This window comes from Salvelinus namaycush, unplaced genomic scaffold (assembly GCF_016432855.1).
Source record: "Salvelinus namaycush isolate Seneca unplaced genomic scaffold, SaNama_1.0 Scaffold1724, whole genome shotgun sequence".
Taxonomy (NCBI): domain Eukaryota; kingdom Metazoa; phylum Chordata; class Actinopteri; order Salmoniformes; family Salmonidae; genus Salvelinus; species Salvelinus namaycush.
The window spans coordinates 12450-28145 of NW_024058480.1; the positions used below are offsets into that span (position 1 = coordinate 12450).

At 44.7% G+C, this 15696-nt stretch overlaps 1 protein-coding gene across 1 annotated transcript in view; it reads left to right on the top strand.

Moving 5' to 3' along the window:
* The first annotated feature begins 313 nt into the window (after nt 1–313).
* LOC120037496 (collagen alpha-1(XXV) chain-like) overlaps nt 314–15696 on the top strand; it is a 29002-nt gene continuing 13619 nt past the window's right edge. Inside the window, exons 1-8 of the mRNA XM_038983521.1 lie at nt 314–371; nt 537–569; nt 1261–1329; nt 1431–1502; nt 1657–1723; nt 15195–15263; nt 15364–15435; nt 15590–15656. Of these exons, the coding sequence (XP_038839449.1) occupies nt 538–569; nt 1261–1329; nt 1431–1502; nt 1657–1723; nt 15195–15263; nt 15364–15435; nt 15590–15656 (448 nt within the window). The 5' untranslated portion in view covers nt 314–371; nt 537. The remainder of the gene's footprint in view (nt 372–536; nt 570–1260; nt 1330–1430; nt 1503–1656; nt 1724–15194; nt 15264–15363; nt 15436–15589; nt 15657–15696) is intronic.

A 15696-nucleotide genomic window follows, 5' to 3' on the forward strand; every position in this document is an offset into this window, starting at 1 on the left:
CTAGATAAAGATACAGCTAAAATGTACAGAGAAAGTTGGGGAAAGGTGAATGATGCCCCTCTTTCCCAGGGTGACCTAGTGGAGTGATGGGACCTCCAGGGGATACTGGCGTTGGGTTTCCTACACCTAAGGCCAGTTTAAATCTGTTGTTAGGGGTGACTTCTACCTCTTTTCTATCATACGATCTCTAGTGATCTCTCTAGTAATCTCTCAGACTCTAACCCTAACTTATCCTGTGTCAGAACACCTAGGGTGATAAAGGAAACCAGGGAAGACCTGATCTTCTTTAGTATGTCTACTAGGGTCTGATTGGTCCTCCAGGGCTTCAGGGAACGCAAGGGTTCCCAGGAGAGGGTCTACCAGGGCCTAAGGTGAGACACCATCACTAGCTGTTCAACCCACTGATAGTCTAGCTTGGATATGTACTGTATGTGTACGCTATGCTGTATGTGAGATATGACATGTACTGGAGTACTCTCATACTCATACAGTGAAGTATGTACCTAGATAATGGCTCAGTGTCTTATGTGTTTCAGGATGACATGGGTTCAAGGTTCAAAGGTGACAAGGTATGTTGACCCTAACCCTGACCTTAACCTAAACCACCTCAAGATGGGAGGTATTGAAGTGCTGTGTGTCTATGGTGATGATGGTCATGAAAACATGGCGTACAGTAAGGCAGGGGTTCTCAAAGTGGGGATAATGCAGGGGGTCCGGCGACAGAATTGTCTCTCTTCCCCAAGTCTAAATTTGTAGAATAGCAGGAAATGTGCTTTAAAAGGTGAAAATTGTCTCTGATGCCAAGAGGGGGGCCTTTTAAAATGTTCAGTCCCGGGGCCGAGACTTGATAAGTCCGGCCATGCACTGCAGAAGTCATAGTAAAACCTCTTGTATGCCATTTTTATCACACTGTAGTAGGAGTTGTGTTCTGATATTATGACAGGGTCCTTCATGAGGTTGCTATCATAAATGGGGTCCCGATGCAAAAAAAAAAATTGGGAACCCCTGCACTAAGGGATTACCTCTTATCCCCTGATCCTCTAACTTCTGACTTCCAGGGAAACACAGGAGCCCCAGGGTTGCCAGGATTGATGGGTTTTCCTGACCGCGGCAGCTTTCCAATCTTTGGGGTTTTCAGACGATATGAAAGAGAGGTTGAACAGGCTAGTAATAGGGGTTGCAACAATTGCGGCAGATAATTTTAGAAAGAGAGGGTCCAGGTCCTCTAATCAGGGACTGATTCAGTTGTCTTCTCCACAGGGTGACCAGGGCTTCCCAGGGCAGCACGGACCACAGGGAGAGAGAGGAGTCGTGGAGCCAGGGACAAAGGTGAGTGTGTGGCAAGGTCTCCAATGCAGCATACAATATACAGCTGAGATGAGCAGGTGTTGAATGTGGAGGTGTGTGTCTGATCTGTGGTCAGTCTCCAGGGTGAACCAGGACCTGACGGATCCTCTGGGATACCTGGTATACTTGGGGAAGATGGAGCGGTCGACCCTAAGGTAAGCATGGTGTCAAAGTTAATTTAGAGGTCAAAGTTCATTAGGCCCCATTGTACATCTACTATAGAGTATAAAGAGCACAGACATTTGAAATAGTTATTACATAACTTGTTAACTTGTTTATTGTCTGCATTTTCTTTGTGTCTTGAAACAGGGTGAGATTGGTTTGCCAGGACTGCGAGGGACAGAGGGTGCGTGGGAAAGGAATTCCTGGAGAAAAGGTAGAGTTCTATTTTTTGAAGGTTTGGGGGATCTAGAATGTTTACCCAGACAACCACCCACAGTCCTATAGAAACCTTTGGTAGTTCTGGCCTACCTGCATACACCTACGTTAAACACAGCATTGTCTGCTTCCAGTATAAGAGTCATACTGATTAACTCAAGGATATCCTGAATAGTCAACCTTTGAAGTACAGGATGGACAAATATTGTGCTGGGCCTTACACAACTTAATTGAGTGAGTTTACCAGTCACCCTCTCCTGCGTGACAAAATATTGAACATGCCCTATACGTCAGGCTCGCTGAATGAACATTTCCTGAACACAAAGTCAATATTTATCCACTACAACTAGACTCCCTGACTGGTGCTTCACCTTTGAAAGGCAATTCCAAGCAATATTATGCGTCATAATGAAATATGATAAGTTATGAATGGCACCTGTATTGATAACAGAAGCTTAAACACAATAGTGGTGCTTTCAGAGAATCCAGACAGGGTTGGATGTCCAAAATAACATCTTATACCCTTAAAGTGTGGTCCACTGCACTCTTGTGGAACTGGGTCCTTTCTATGACTTCTGCAGTGAAACCTTTGACAATGACGACCAAAATGGTCAAGAATTTGTCCAGGTCCTAGTTATAGGCTAGCTACCTGAGCAGGTAATATGGGAAATGTTAGGGTTAACGGCTGGTTGGTCACAACTGCTGTGGAAAATTATAGACTGGAGTCCCCTTTTATAGGCCCTCAGACCAATTCCCCCCCCAAAAAAACTTCTCAACTTACTGTTGATAGTTAGAATAATAGAATACACAAGGTGCAATTTCGAAATTTGGTTGTGCATCACCAGTCACTCAACTAGCCCATGTCATTTTTTTTTTTTAGGTTGGTAAGTTAGTGTAGTGGCCAGCTATCTAAACTTGTAGTAAGCATGTTCGAATTACCGAGCGGGGTGGGGCCCATTGATCATCAGCTATTGTATTAAAAACTGCAAACATTTGCCTTCAACCTATGGCAAAATGTGTAGAATTGCAGGAAATTAGCTGTAAAACTGCACAATGTTATCTCCGCCCCATGGCAAAATGATTAGAAATGTAGCAAACTTGCTTTAAAACTGCAACATTTTCTCTATGCCCCATGGCAAAATGTGCAGAATTGCAGTAAACTAACTTTAAAACAGATTTTTTTTCCCCCCTTCGCTATTACGAGGGGGCCGCTAAAATGTTTTGCTCGCAAGTTGGAGGGGTATGGATGTGGGTACACAGACACACGAGCCACTGGGACCCTTATGATGAGTTTGGTTTTTGAGTGGCCCCCACACCCATCAAAGTTGCCCATCCCTGCTGTAGATGTTAGAGAATGTTAGGGTTTAAGGTGGGTCATCTTTAATAGAGGAGGCATTAGGATTTATGCCTGGGTTTGGTTTTAAGTGTTTTTTGAAGGAAATTCTATGGGCTAAGTATAGGGTTCGATTATATGGCTGTTATGAGTGTCATCTGAGGTTCCCTTCATGTGTGGAATGCCACTTGGAATTCTTCAACTTTTTCAGTCTGAGTGGTTTTCGGACTTGAGATCTTCACACAACATTTTTAAGAAAGTCTCCCATTGACATCAAGAAAGTCTAAGTTGTGCCTATCTACATTTTCAATCAGGCCCTCTATGCAAACGCCTGCCCAATATTCCAAATATGTGCACTGTTTCCGCCAGGTTTCCCAGAAGCATTGACAAGAAAGCCAGCAACCGCTGTTTTGCTTCACTGCATTTTACAGCCTGGTATCATAGACTAGACATAACCAGTGGTGATTTTAGCATGGAAATCTTGGTGGGGGAAAAATCTATGCTGGGATGCATGCCAGCAAAGCCACTACACAATAAAACACAAAAAAATACATTAATTGCACGATAACGGTGACGAACGGTACCCACAAACTGTTAGTTTGTCCCAACAGCATTGATTACCAACAACTACGAGACAGCCTACAGGGAGGAGGTGAGGGCTCTGGGAGTGTGGGGCCAGTAAAATAACCTCTCACTCAACGTCAACAAAATGAAGGAGATGATTGTGGACTTCAGGAAAACGCAGAGGGAGCACCCCCCTATCCACATCGACGAGACAGCAGTGGAGAAGGTGGAAAGTTTTAAGTTCCTCGGCGTACACATCACTGACAAACTGAAATGGTCCACCCACACAGACAGTGTGGTGAAGAAGGCGCAACAGTGCCTCTTCAACCTCAGGAGGCTGAAGAAATTTGGCTTGTCACCTAAAACCTTCACAAACTTTTACAGATGCACAATTGAGAGCATCCTGTCGGGCTGTATTACCGCCTGGTACAGGCAACTGTACCGCCCACAACCGCAGAGCTCTCCAGAGGGTGGTTCGGTCTGCACAACGCATCAACGCATCAACTACCTTCCCTCCAGGACACCTACAGCACCTTATGTCACAGGAAGGCCAACAAGATCATCAAGGACAGCAACCACCCGAGCCACTACCTGTTCACCCTGGGGACAGAGAGACGGACAGCATCTATCTCAAGGCCGTCAGACTGTTAAATAGCCATCACTAGCACAGAGAGGCTGCTGCCTATATACACAGACTTGAAATCATTGGCCACTTTAATAAGTGGAAAACTAGTCACTTTAGTAATGTCACTTTAATAATGTTTACATTTCTTGCATTACTCCTCGTGTACAGTATATACTGCATTCTATACTATTCTACTGTATCTTAGTCTATGCCGCTCTGAGATTGCTCGTCCATATATTTATATATTCTGAATTCCATTCCTCTACTTAGATTTGTGTGTATTGGGTATATGTTGTGAAATTGTTAGATATTGCTGCACTGTCGGAACTAGAAGCACAAGCATTTCGCTACACCCGCAATAACATCTGCTAAACACGTGTATGTGACCAATAAAATTTGATTTGATTTGAGCAGTCCAAACACCTTACCACTGCTACACCTGGCTATCAGCGGAGCCTTGTCTGGCAGCAAAATAGGTCATTCAGCCTCATTTACTGCCTTTTAAAAAAACATAGCTGATTATGGCTGATTTGCTTAAACAAATGTGGTTTCTACTGACAATTGAGATGTACAAACTATGGCATAAGAGGACGACAAGCGGATAAGAGGCAATCCGTAATTTCGATTACGACATTAATGAGTGAGCTAGGACGGACATAGTCAATATAACTATTTGTTCAGCACTTTTGAAATGTACAGCAACAGAATTGAGAACATGGGCCGTTCTTACAGTGTTCTCCCTGTACTCCAAGTTAGAACCGTAGGATAAATAAAGGGGGCATATAAGCAGACAATGAAAGCTCTTACAATATTTGATGATTGCATTTCTCAAAACAGGTTATAGGCTACATGTGCACCACCAAGTCAGAACAGTAGGCAAAATTAAGAGGGGTAAATAGACCAAATTATTAGCGTGAGGCACATGGGCTACTAACAGCTTACTACACAACATACACTTTGTCTTACTTTCTTAACTACAGTATACATATCTCCCTGGCATATTACATCATTTACGCAGCAGCATACAATACATTTTTTGGACTCACCTTGTTGTGCTCACTTGAACAGGAAGGTAGCGCGGCTGTCCTAGTCTGGCATTCTCTGGATTTAGGGTGCTTTCAAGACAACTGGGAACTCTGGGGGGAAAAAAGGATTGAATCATGATGACGTCAGTGACCTTCAGGTGTTAGCTCTAGAAAGAGGCCCGAGTTCCGAATTTACAATTCCAAGTTGGATGAAAGTTCAAAATGTATTTTCCCAGTCATAGCTCGTTTTTCCCAAAGTTCCCAGTTGTCTTGAACTCACTAAAGTCCGATTTTGCAGTTCCGAGTTAACAGTTGTTTTGAGCACGGCACAAATCATGCTTCATTGACAGCATGGCCAATGTTGAATGTTTATAATTTTAAACTAGGAAAAGAGACCCTTAATCTTAGACTTTGGACCACACAGCCACTCCACTGAATAGCAGGCTAGTGATTGCTAGCCACACTGATTGATTGTTAGCCACACTGATTCCTTCCAAACCACTCATTGTTGAATTTGCGATTTCCAACTTGTTGTGTAATGTTTATGTCCAATGGCCGATGAGCACCGATAAGTTTTATCTATAATTTCTCTTCATTACTTCTTTTCATATGACAAGGATTATAAAGGATTTGCCAGTAGATTGTCGACTTGATTCGTGATGATGACTGTTAGCTAAGATTTTGAAAGTATGATGTTGACATGATCAGTGCAATCAAAGCTATTGTAGATGTAATGTGATTTGACATCATTTTATCAGTGGCCAATGACCTTGAGCCTTCTTGGATGGGCACTTCTATTGTAACTCTAGGCTAGAATGTTCTAGCTCTACCCTTAGACTTGGTGATGACGTAGTGTCCTCATGAGTGACAGAACACTGAGACAATCACGGCGCAAAACCACCACAGGAAACACTGAGCTACGCTGAAACACCTGCATTTTGGAGCTGCCTTACTCAAGAAAAGAGACCACGTTTCTATGCAGCTTTATTAACTCAATGATATATTATTTTTACATTGTTTGCAAACTGATATGTGACACGAATTAATGCCAAAATAACATGCAAAACAGAAAAGCCCCCCCAAAAAATATTTTGGGGCCCCACCTGGCCTGAATGACTGGTCACCACTGGACATAACATAGTAAATCTAAATCCTGGACACTCAAATTAGTGTGACATGTTATATTTGGTATGGTTACATGAGACAGAAAGTTTCTTCTAATGACTCCAACCTAAGTGTATGTAAACTTCCAACTTCAACTGTATGTTATTTTATAACCATGATGGGACCAGAAGACTATCATACCATGGGTCCTATAGACCCTGGCTCTCCAAATTATCCCTTGTCTCCTTTCCTCCCACAGTCTCCACCAATCTCCCTGTGTACAGTAATATGACAGTATTGTTAAGCACATCAACAGAAACATTCATAGTGAACAGCAAATGGTTGTGTGTGTCCATGTTGCCATTGAACCGGTCTGTGTGTGTTTGTTTGGCAGTTACAGTCCTGTGTGGCACAACATGCATACTGTTTCATAATGGCACCTTTGTTAAGTCGCTCAACCATATTTTTATATCTTAATAGCGTTTTCTTCTTCCTCCCACAGAGTGATGTTAATTACACTCACACATTCATCCACTGGTATATCTGTCTGTCTGTCTATCTATGTAATTTCTCTCAATCTATGTAATTTCTCTGACTGCGGTGAGGAAGATGCTATACCTGGGCGAGGGCACCATTATGGGTAGTGCCATCTTGAGAGCCAACCAGCTGTTCCAGGCCTTCGCGGCCCGGTGTTCATAAAGTCGCCGTGGTACTAACCGATGGGCAGGCACACCGGCGTGATGCAGTGCAGCCTGAGGACGCCGCCGGCATTGAGATGTTTGTCATCAGAGTGGTAAATAAGAAAGACCCGCTGTACGCAGAATTCCAGGCTGAGATGATTGCTATCACCTCTGGCCCAGATGAGGAGCACGTGTACCTGATCGACGACTTCATGACTCTGCCCAGTATGTGATTCTAGATCAAGTTCAAGAATCTAGATCAAGTTCAAGTCTAGATGCTAGACTGCCTAGTATATGGTTCTAGTTAAGTTTTATTTACACTGACACTCATAGCAGTCAATACAACATGGAATCCATACAAATAACATAGGCCCTATCTAAATACATTGATAAAATAACTATCAGAACTCAGGATAGACCCAGATGCAGACAGCTAGAATCACAGATGTTTATTGACCCAAACAGGGGGCAGGCAAAAGACAGGTCAAGGGCAGGCAGAGGTTCGTAATCGGGTCAGAGTCAGGCAGGTACAGAACGGCAGGCAGGCTCGGGGTCAGGGCAGGCAGAATGGTCAGAACCGGGGAAACTAGTTAACAGAAACTTGAGAGAAACAGGAAGACGGGAAAACATACTGGCAAGACCTGATGAACTGGAAACAGACAGAGAACACAGGTATAAATGCACAGGGGATAATGGGGAAGATGGGCAAGACCTAGAGGGGGGTGGAGACAAGCACAAAGACAGGTGAAAACAATCAGAGTGTGGCAAGAACAGACAAGGGACCTATTCTAACAACACAAATGAAGAGCCCCTTAAGGGGTTTGTGATGTGGATGTCTTGTTTCTGTAGATCGGCATGGAACAGGGCCAAAATTGCTTTGACAATAACTTCGATGATGTTAAAAACCTTTATATAACCCTTTGGTTTATGACGTCTGTGAGAGAGCAGCGATTATTTAAAATGTAAGTATTTGAGTTTAAACAAACAGTGTGAAAATGCATTGCATGTAAAGCAGTCACCATAGTTGCAGTATTGTAAACTCTTTAAACGTTATAGATAATGTCTCATCACATCCCAACTATGCTCACTGCGTGGCCTGTTTAAAGTTACATTTGGGAAAAAGTTATATTTTGATACTCCCTGGATGACTTTAATAATTTGATAGCTTGAAATTAGCTTGAGGTTGATGACAGTCTTTGTTAAACTGTGTATCTTGGCACAGCCCTGGAGTAAGCTGCTGTTTGTCTCATCTGTACATGGATTTCTTCACACATTTCCATACACCCACTATAAATGTTTTGTCTATGGTAGACTCAGATCTGTTTCCTTGTTCAGATTACGTCATAATGTTACAAAACCAGTTCATGTAACCAGACAGTTGTGCTTTGTTTAAAGAGAGTTGGGCCGTGTGCAAAGCCTGCACATTTCCCAATGTTGATGTCAGAGGGATGCACTGAGGACATGGGCTCCTATCTATCTATGGCTGCATCCCAATTCTCCCAAGGATGTGGAGTGTGTAAGTCCATACTTTGGGATAAGGGTGGAGAATCGGGACACAGTCTCTCTATCAGTTACAGTTTGACCAATGCTCAGGTGAACGACAGCACTGCTACACTGATGCTCCAGAGAGGACCTGTATACTCTATTTCTCTATTGTGTTCTTTATGTAGTCTGTGAACCACCCCCTGTACTGTACAAATATTCAACCTGTTTATATTTTTTATATTTTCACACACTCTTGTTTTTACTCATTGTGTTGCTTCAAATAATTGTCCATTAAAAGACTACCTTAACTTCCAAACCAAAAACACTGAACAGATTCTCACAGGTCAGGAGTATCATGACATAAAATGATCTGTTGTGTACTGAACATTAGTCAAAATTTCATCTTTAGCTAACAATCTGAATTGAATATTTCACTAGACCTCCAGAAATCTGGGGAACACATTAAGTACATACTTCTATTTTCATTTGAACAAAATATCATGTTAACCTTTGTTTTACTGTAAGTTGTAAAAATGAACACTCGACTGTAAAATAGATATTTGTTTACATTGTACAACAAAAGCAAAGGAAATGTGAAACTCTATCAACAGAATGAACTCAACTTAGTACAACTGTCTCCCCCGTCACAAAAAAACGATATTACTCTATTATTCATGTATTTGTTGTCTATGTAAACAAACAATGTATAGCTTCAAAATATGTTTAAAACTACCATGTCAATGAATTTGATAGTGGTTCCATCATTGCTCAGCTTACCAAAGAAAGTGGCAATGTCAGGCTGTTGTTTCAGCATTTAAACATGACACTGTAATAAGTGCTTTCTTCAGTGCAGTAGTCCGTCTGTGATGTCTCTGTGTTAAGCAGAGACAGGTGTGGTGGTGTTACTCTCAATTTCAGCTGCTGCAGCATCAGGGTTGTACCTGTACTTGTATCCATAGGGCCGTAGATGATAGGTGAAGTATTCCAGCGTGTACATCTCTACAGGGTAGATGTAGTGAAATGATATGATGTGATCTGAACAACATTCTGGGCCCTGGGGGAAAGAAGAACGACAGTCTGATTAAGTATATTAATAGTCGTTTAGGTCAGGGGTTCTTCAACGTTTTCAGCCTGGGACCCAAATGAGAAATTCTGTGTTTTCCTGGGACCCAAGCATAGGAAAATATGCAACTATATATAAATATCGGTACATTTCATTGCACTTATGCCTAAAACAAATGCAATATATACAAAAACAAATAACAATGAAATTAAATATCCATATAAATATATATTAATGTTAATTTCCCCCATTAAAAACACTCATATATCTGTCTAGGTTGGAACTGTTGCTGTTAAAATACAATCAATTATTTTCATTCTGAACTGGAATAAACTGATTGATCACATAACACAGATGAATAACAGAACACACACAGGCTTTTTGATAGTGCAACCCTAAGTAACAGTACAGATTTAAAAAAATGATCAGGCCTACTGTACATCTTACTGTAGAAATTATTGTTGAAAGAAAGTCTAGTTTGGAACTGTTGCTGTTAAAATACAATACATATGTTTTATTCTGAACTGGAATAAACTGATTGATCACATCACACAGATGTAGACCAGAACACACACAGCAGTCCTAATGAGCAGGTCTATTCTGGGCTCTGTTTTTGACATTACAACACAACACCTATACACAGGCCATAAATCCCACTCCCCACACAACACTGCCCATTCATACCTGTGTGTGTGAATGAGTGAGGGGTCAAATTGAACGATTCCTGTGTCTACACCCCCACATCTGACCCTCCACTGGAACCATCAGTATCTCATGGACATGCACACTGAGTATGAAGCTCTTCTCCCAGTCTGCACTTGTGTAATGTGAGTCCTGGCTAAGTCCTTATCCCAGTCCTAATGGAGCCTATCTAAAGCTGTCACTCCAAGCCTGCAGTGCACTGTCTTTATCTCCCACCAGACTATTGTCCAGCAGGATTAGTGTTTCGCACATGCACATGTTATCCACCCCCCCCCCCCCCCCCCCTTAATTCCTCCTTAAATGCTTTTCACGCCCTTCCAGTGTTGCCATGACGACATCAGTCCATCGTCTGAATATGGTTGGTGGTTTTTAGATTTGCGTTTTAGCCCTGGTCCAGACCATGTTCCCATGGGGAGTGGAAACATCATTTGATTGACCACATCCTGACCCTCCAAAATATACATGACCTGTTTGCCATGCCATAGAATTGACCAGAGAATGTGACACTAAAGCTTACTTTGTTCTTACTCACACGCATTTCCAGGAGAGAGACATTTTTAAAACTAAATAAACTTAGAGGGTTAAATGACGACCGAGGTCAGCCTGCAGGGATCTAACCCGGGTCTGTAGTGACGCCTATAGCATTGCGATGCAGTACCTTAGACCGCTGCGCCACTTGGGAGGCCCTGACTGATTGGTTTTCTTATTTTGTATTATAAAATATTTGTGAAAACCTCAAGGCCCTGTGATTATAGCCCACTGCAGAGGATTTATATTCACGCATTGACCGAGGTGTTTGTCTTCTCTTTTTTAATGAATACATTTTTATTTAACTAGGCAAGTCAGTTAAGAAAAAAAATATTATTTGCAATGACTGCCAAACCCTAACGACTTTAGGCCAATTGTGCGCCGCCCTATGGGACTCCCAATCACGGCCGATTGTGATGCATTACATTTACATTTACATTTAAGTCATTTAGCAGACGCTCTTATCCAGAGCGACTTACAAATTGGTGCATTCACCTTATGATATCCAGTGGAACAACCACTTTACAATAGTGCATCTAAATCTTTTAAGGGGGGGGGGTTAGAAGGATTACTTTATCCTATCCTAGGTATTCCTTAAAGAGGTGGGGTTTCAGGTGTCTCCGGAAGGTGGTGATTGACTCCACTGACCTGGCGTCGTGAGGGAGTTTGTTCCACCATTGGGGTGCCAGAGCAGCGAACAGTTTTGACTGGGCTGAGCGGGAACTGTACTTCCTCAGAGGTAGGGAGGCGAGCAGGCCAGAGGTGGATGAACGCAGTGCCCTTGTTTGGGTGTAGGGCCTGATCAGAGCCGGAAGGTACGGAGGTGCCGTTCCCCTCACAGCTCCGTAGGCAAGCACCATGGTCTTGTAGCGGATGCAAGCTTCAACTGGAAGCCAGTGGAGAGAGCGGAGGAGCGGGGTGACGTGAGAGAACTTGGGAAGGTTGAACACCAGACGGGCTGCGGCGTTCTGGATGAGTTGTAGGGGTTTAATGGCACAGGCAGGGAGCCCAGCCAACAGCGAGTTGCAGTAATCCAGACGGGAGATGACAAGTGCCTGGATTAGGACCTGCGCCGCTTCCTGTGTGAGGCAGGGTCGTACTCTGCGAATGTTGTAGAGCATGAACCTACAGGAACGGGTCACCGCCTTGATGTTAGTTGAGAACGACAGGGTGTTGTCCAGGATCACGCCAAGGTTCTTAGCACTCTGGGAGGAGGACACAATGGAGTTGTCAACCGTGATGGCGAGATCATGGAACGGGCAGTCCTTCCCCGGGAGGAAGAGCAGCTCCGTCTTGCCGAGGTTCAGCTTGAGGTGGTGATCCGTCATCCACACTGATATGTCTGCCAGAGATGCAGAGATGCGATTCGCCACCTGGTTATCAGAAGGGGGAAAGGAGAAGATTAATTGTGTGTCGTCTGCATAGCAATGATAGGAGAGACCATGTGAGGATATGACAGAGCCAAGTGACTTGGTGTATAGCGAGAATAGGAGAGGGCCTAGAACAGAGCCCTGGGGGACACCAGTGGTGAGAGCACGTGGTGCGGAGACAGATTCTCGCCACGCCACCTGGTAGGAGCGACCTGTCAGGTAGGACGCAATCCAAGCGTGGGCCGCGCCGGAGATGCCCAACTCGGAGAGGGTGGAGAGGAGGATCTGATGGTTCACAGTATCAAAGGCAGCCGATAGGTCTAGAAGGATGAGAGCAGAGGAGAGAGAGTTAGCTTTAGCAGTGCGGAGCGCCTCCGTGACACAGAGAAGAGCAGTCTCAGTTGAATGACTAAGTCTTGAAACCTGACTGATTTGGATCAAGAAGGTCATTCTGAGAGAGATAGCAGGAGAGCTGGCCAAGGACGGCACGTTCAAGAGTTTTGGAGAGAAAAGAAAGAAGGGATACTGGTCTGTAGTTGTTGACATCGGAGGGATCGAGTGTAGGTTTTTTCAGAAGGGGTGCAACTCTCGCTCTCTTGAAGACGGAAGGGGCGTAGCCAGCGGTCAAGGATGAGTTGATGAGCGAGGTGAGGTAAGGGAGAAGGTCTCCGGAAATGGTCTGGAGAAGAGAAGAGGGGATAGGGTCAAGCGGGCAGGTTGTTGGGCGGCCGGCCATCACAAGACGCGAGATTTCATCTGGAGAGAGAGGGGAGAAAGAGGTCAAAGCACAGGGTAGGGCAGTGTGAGCAGAACCAGCGGTGTCGTTTGACTTAGCAAACGAGGATCGGATGTCGTCGACCTTCTTTTCAAAATGGTTGACGAAGTCATCCGCGGAGAGGGAGGAGGGGGGGGGTGGGGGGGGGGGGGGAGGGGGAGGAGGATTCAGGAGGGAGGAGAAGGTGGCAAAGAGCTTCCTAGGGTTAGAGGCAGATGCTTGGAATTTAGAGTGGTAGAAAGTGGCTTTAGCAGCAGAGACAGAAGAGGAAAATGTAGAGAGGAGGGAGTGAAAGGATGCCAGGTCCGCAGGGAGGCGAGTTTTCCTCCATTTCCGCTCGGCTGCCCGGAGCCCTGTTCTGTGAGCTCGCAATGAGTCGTCGAGCCACGGAGCAGGAGGGGAGGACCGAGCCGTCCTGGAGGATAGGGGACATAGAGAGTCAAAGGATGCAGAAAGGGAGGAGAGGAGGGTTGAGGAGGCAGAATCAGGAGATAGGTTGGAGAAGGTTTGAGCAGAGGGAAGAGATGATAGGATGGAAGAGGAGAGAGTAGCGGGGGAGAGAGAGCGAAGGTTGGGACGGCGCGATACCATCCGAGTAGGGGCAGAGTGGGAAGTGTTGGATGAGAGCGAGAGGGAAAAGGATACAAGGTAGTGGTCGGAGACTTGGAGGGGAGTTGCAATGAGATTAGTGGAAGAACAGCATCTAGTAAAGATGAGGTCAAGCGTATTGCCTGCCTTGTGAGTAGGGGGGGAAGGTGAGAGGGTGAGGTCAAAAGAGGAGAGGAGTGGAAAGAAGCCTGGAATCGAACCAGGGTCTGTAGTGACACCTCTAGCACTGAGATGCAGTGCCTTAGACCGCTGCACCACTTAGTGGAGGTCCTGGGGACCAGGGCCCTGAAGAACCTGTAGGAACTAAAGTAAGGATGATGCTAAACTTCCTATACCTCCAGAAATGTTCTAGATAAAGATACAGCTAAAATGTACAGAGAAAGTTGGGGAAAGGTGAATGATGCCCCTCTTTCCCAGGGTGACCTAGTGGAGTGATGGGACCTCCAGGGGATACTGGCGTTGGGTTTCCTACACCTAAGGCCAGTTTAAATCTGTTGTTAGGGGTGACTTCTACCTCTTTTCTATCATACGATCTCTAGTGATCTCTCTAGTAATCTCTCAGACTCTAACCCTAACTTATCCTGTGTCAGAACACCTAGGGTGATAAAGGAAACCAGGGAAGACCTGATCTTCTTTAGTATGTCTACTAGGGTCTGATTGGTCCTCCAGGGCTTCAGGGAACGCAAGGGTTCCCAGGAGAGGGTCTACCAGGGCCTAAGGTGAGACACCATCACTAGCTGTTCAACCCACTGATAGTCTAGCTTGGATATGTACTGTATGTGTACGCTATGCTGTATGTGAGATATGACATGTACTGGAGTACTCTCATACTCATACAGTGAAGTATGTACCTAGATAATGGCTCAGTGTCTTATGTGTTTCAGGATGACATGGGTTCAAGGTTCAAAGGTGACAAGGTATGTTGACCCTAACCCTGACCTTAACCTAAACCACCTCAAGATGGGAGGTATTGAAGTGCTGTGTGTCTATGGTGATGATGGTCATGAAAACATGGCGTACAGTAAGGCAGGGGTTCTCAAAGTGGGGTAATGCAGGGGGTCCGGCGACAGAATTGTCTCTCTTCCCCAAGTCTAAATTTGTAGAATAGCAGGAAATGTGCTTTAAAAGGTGAAAATTGTCTCTGATGCCAAGAGGGGGGCCTTTTAAATGTTCAGTCCCGGGGCCGAGACTTGATAAGTCCGGCCATGCACTGCAGAAGTCATAGTAAAACCTCTTGTATGCCATTTTTATCACACTGTAGTAGGAGTTGTGTTCTGATATTATGACAGGGTCCTTCATGAGGTTGCTATCATAAATGGGGTCCCGATGCAAAAAAAAAAATTGGGAACCCCTGCACTAAGGGATTACCTCTTATCCCCTGATCCTCTAACTTCTGACTTCCAGGGAAACACAGGAGCCCCAGGGTTGCCAGGATTGATGGGTTTTCCTGACCGCGGCAGCTTTCCAATCTTTGGGGTTTTCAGACGATATGAAAGAGAGGTTGAACAGGCTAGTAATAGGGGTTGCAACAATTGCGGCAGATAATTTTAGAAAGAGAGGGTCCAGGTCCTCTAATCAGGGACTGATTCAGTTGTCTTCTCCACAGGGTGACCAGGGCTTCCCAGGGCAGCACGGACCACAGGGAGAGAGAGGAGTCGTGGAGCCAGGGACAAAGGTGAGTGTGTGGCAAGGTCTCCAATGCAGCATACAATATACAGCTGAGATGAGCAGGTGTTGAATGTGGAGGTGTGTGTCTGATCTGTGGTCGTCTCCAGGGTGAACCAGGACCTGACGGATCCTCTGGGATACCTGGTATACTTGGGGAAGATGGAGCGGTCGACCCTAAGGTAAGCATGGTGTCAAAGTTAATTTAGAGGTCAAAGTTCATTAGGCCCCATTGTACATCTACTATAGAGTATAAAGAGCACAGACATTTGAAATAGTTATTACATAACTTGTTAACTTGTTTATTGTCTGCATTTTCTTTGTGTCTTGAAACAGGGTGAGATTGGTTTGCCAGGACTGCGAGGGACAGAGGGTGCGTGGGAAAGGAATTCCTGGAGAAAAGGTAGAGTTCTATTTTTTGAAGGTTTGGGGGGATCTAGAAT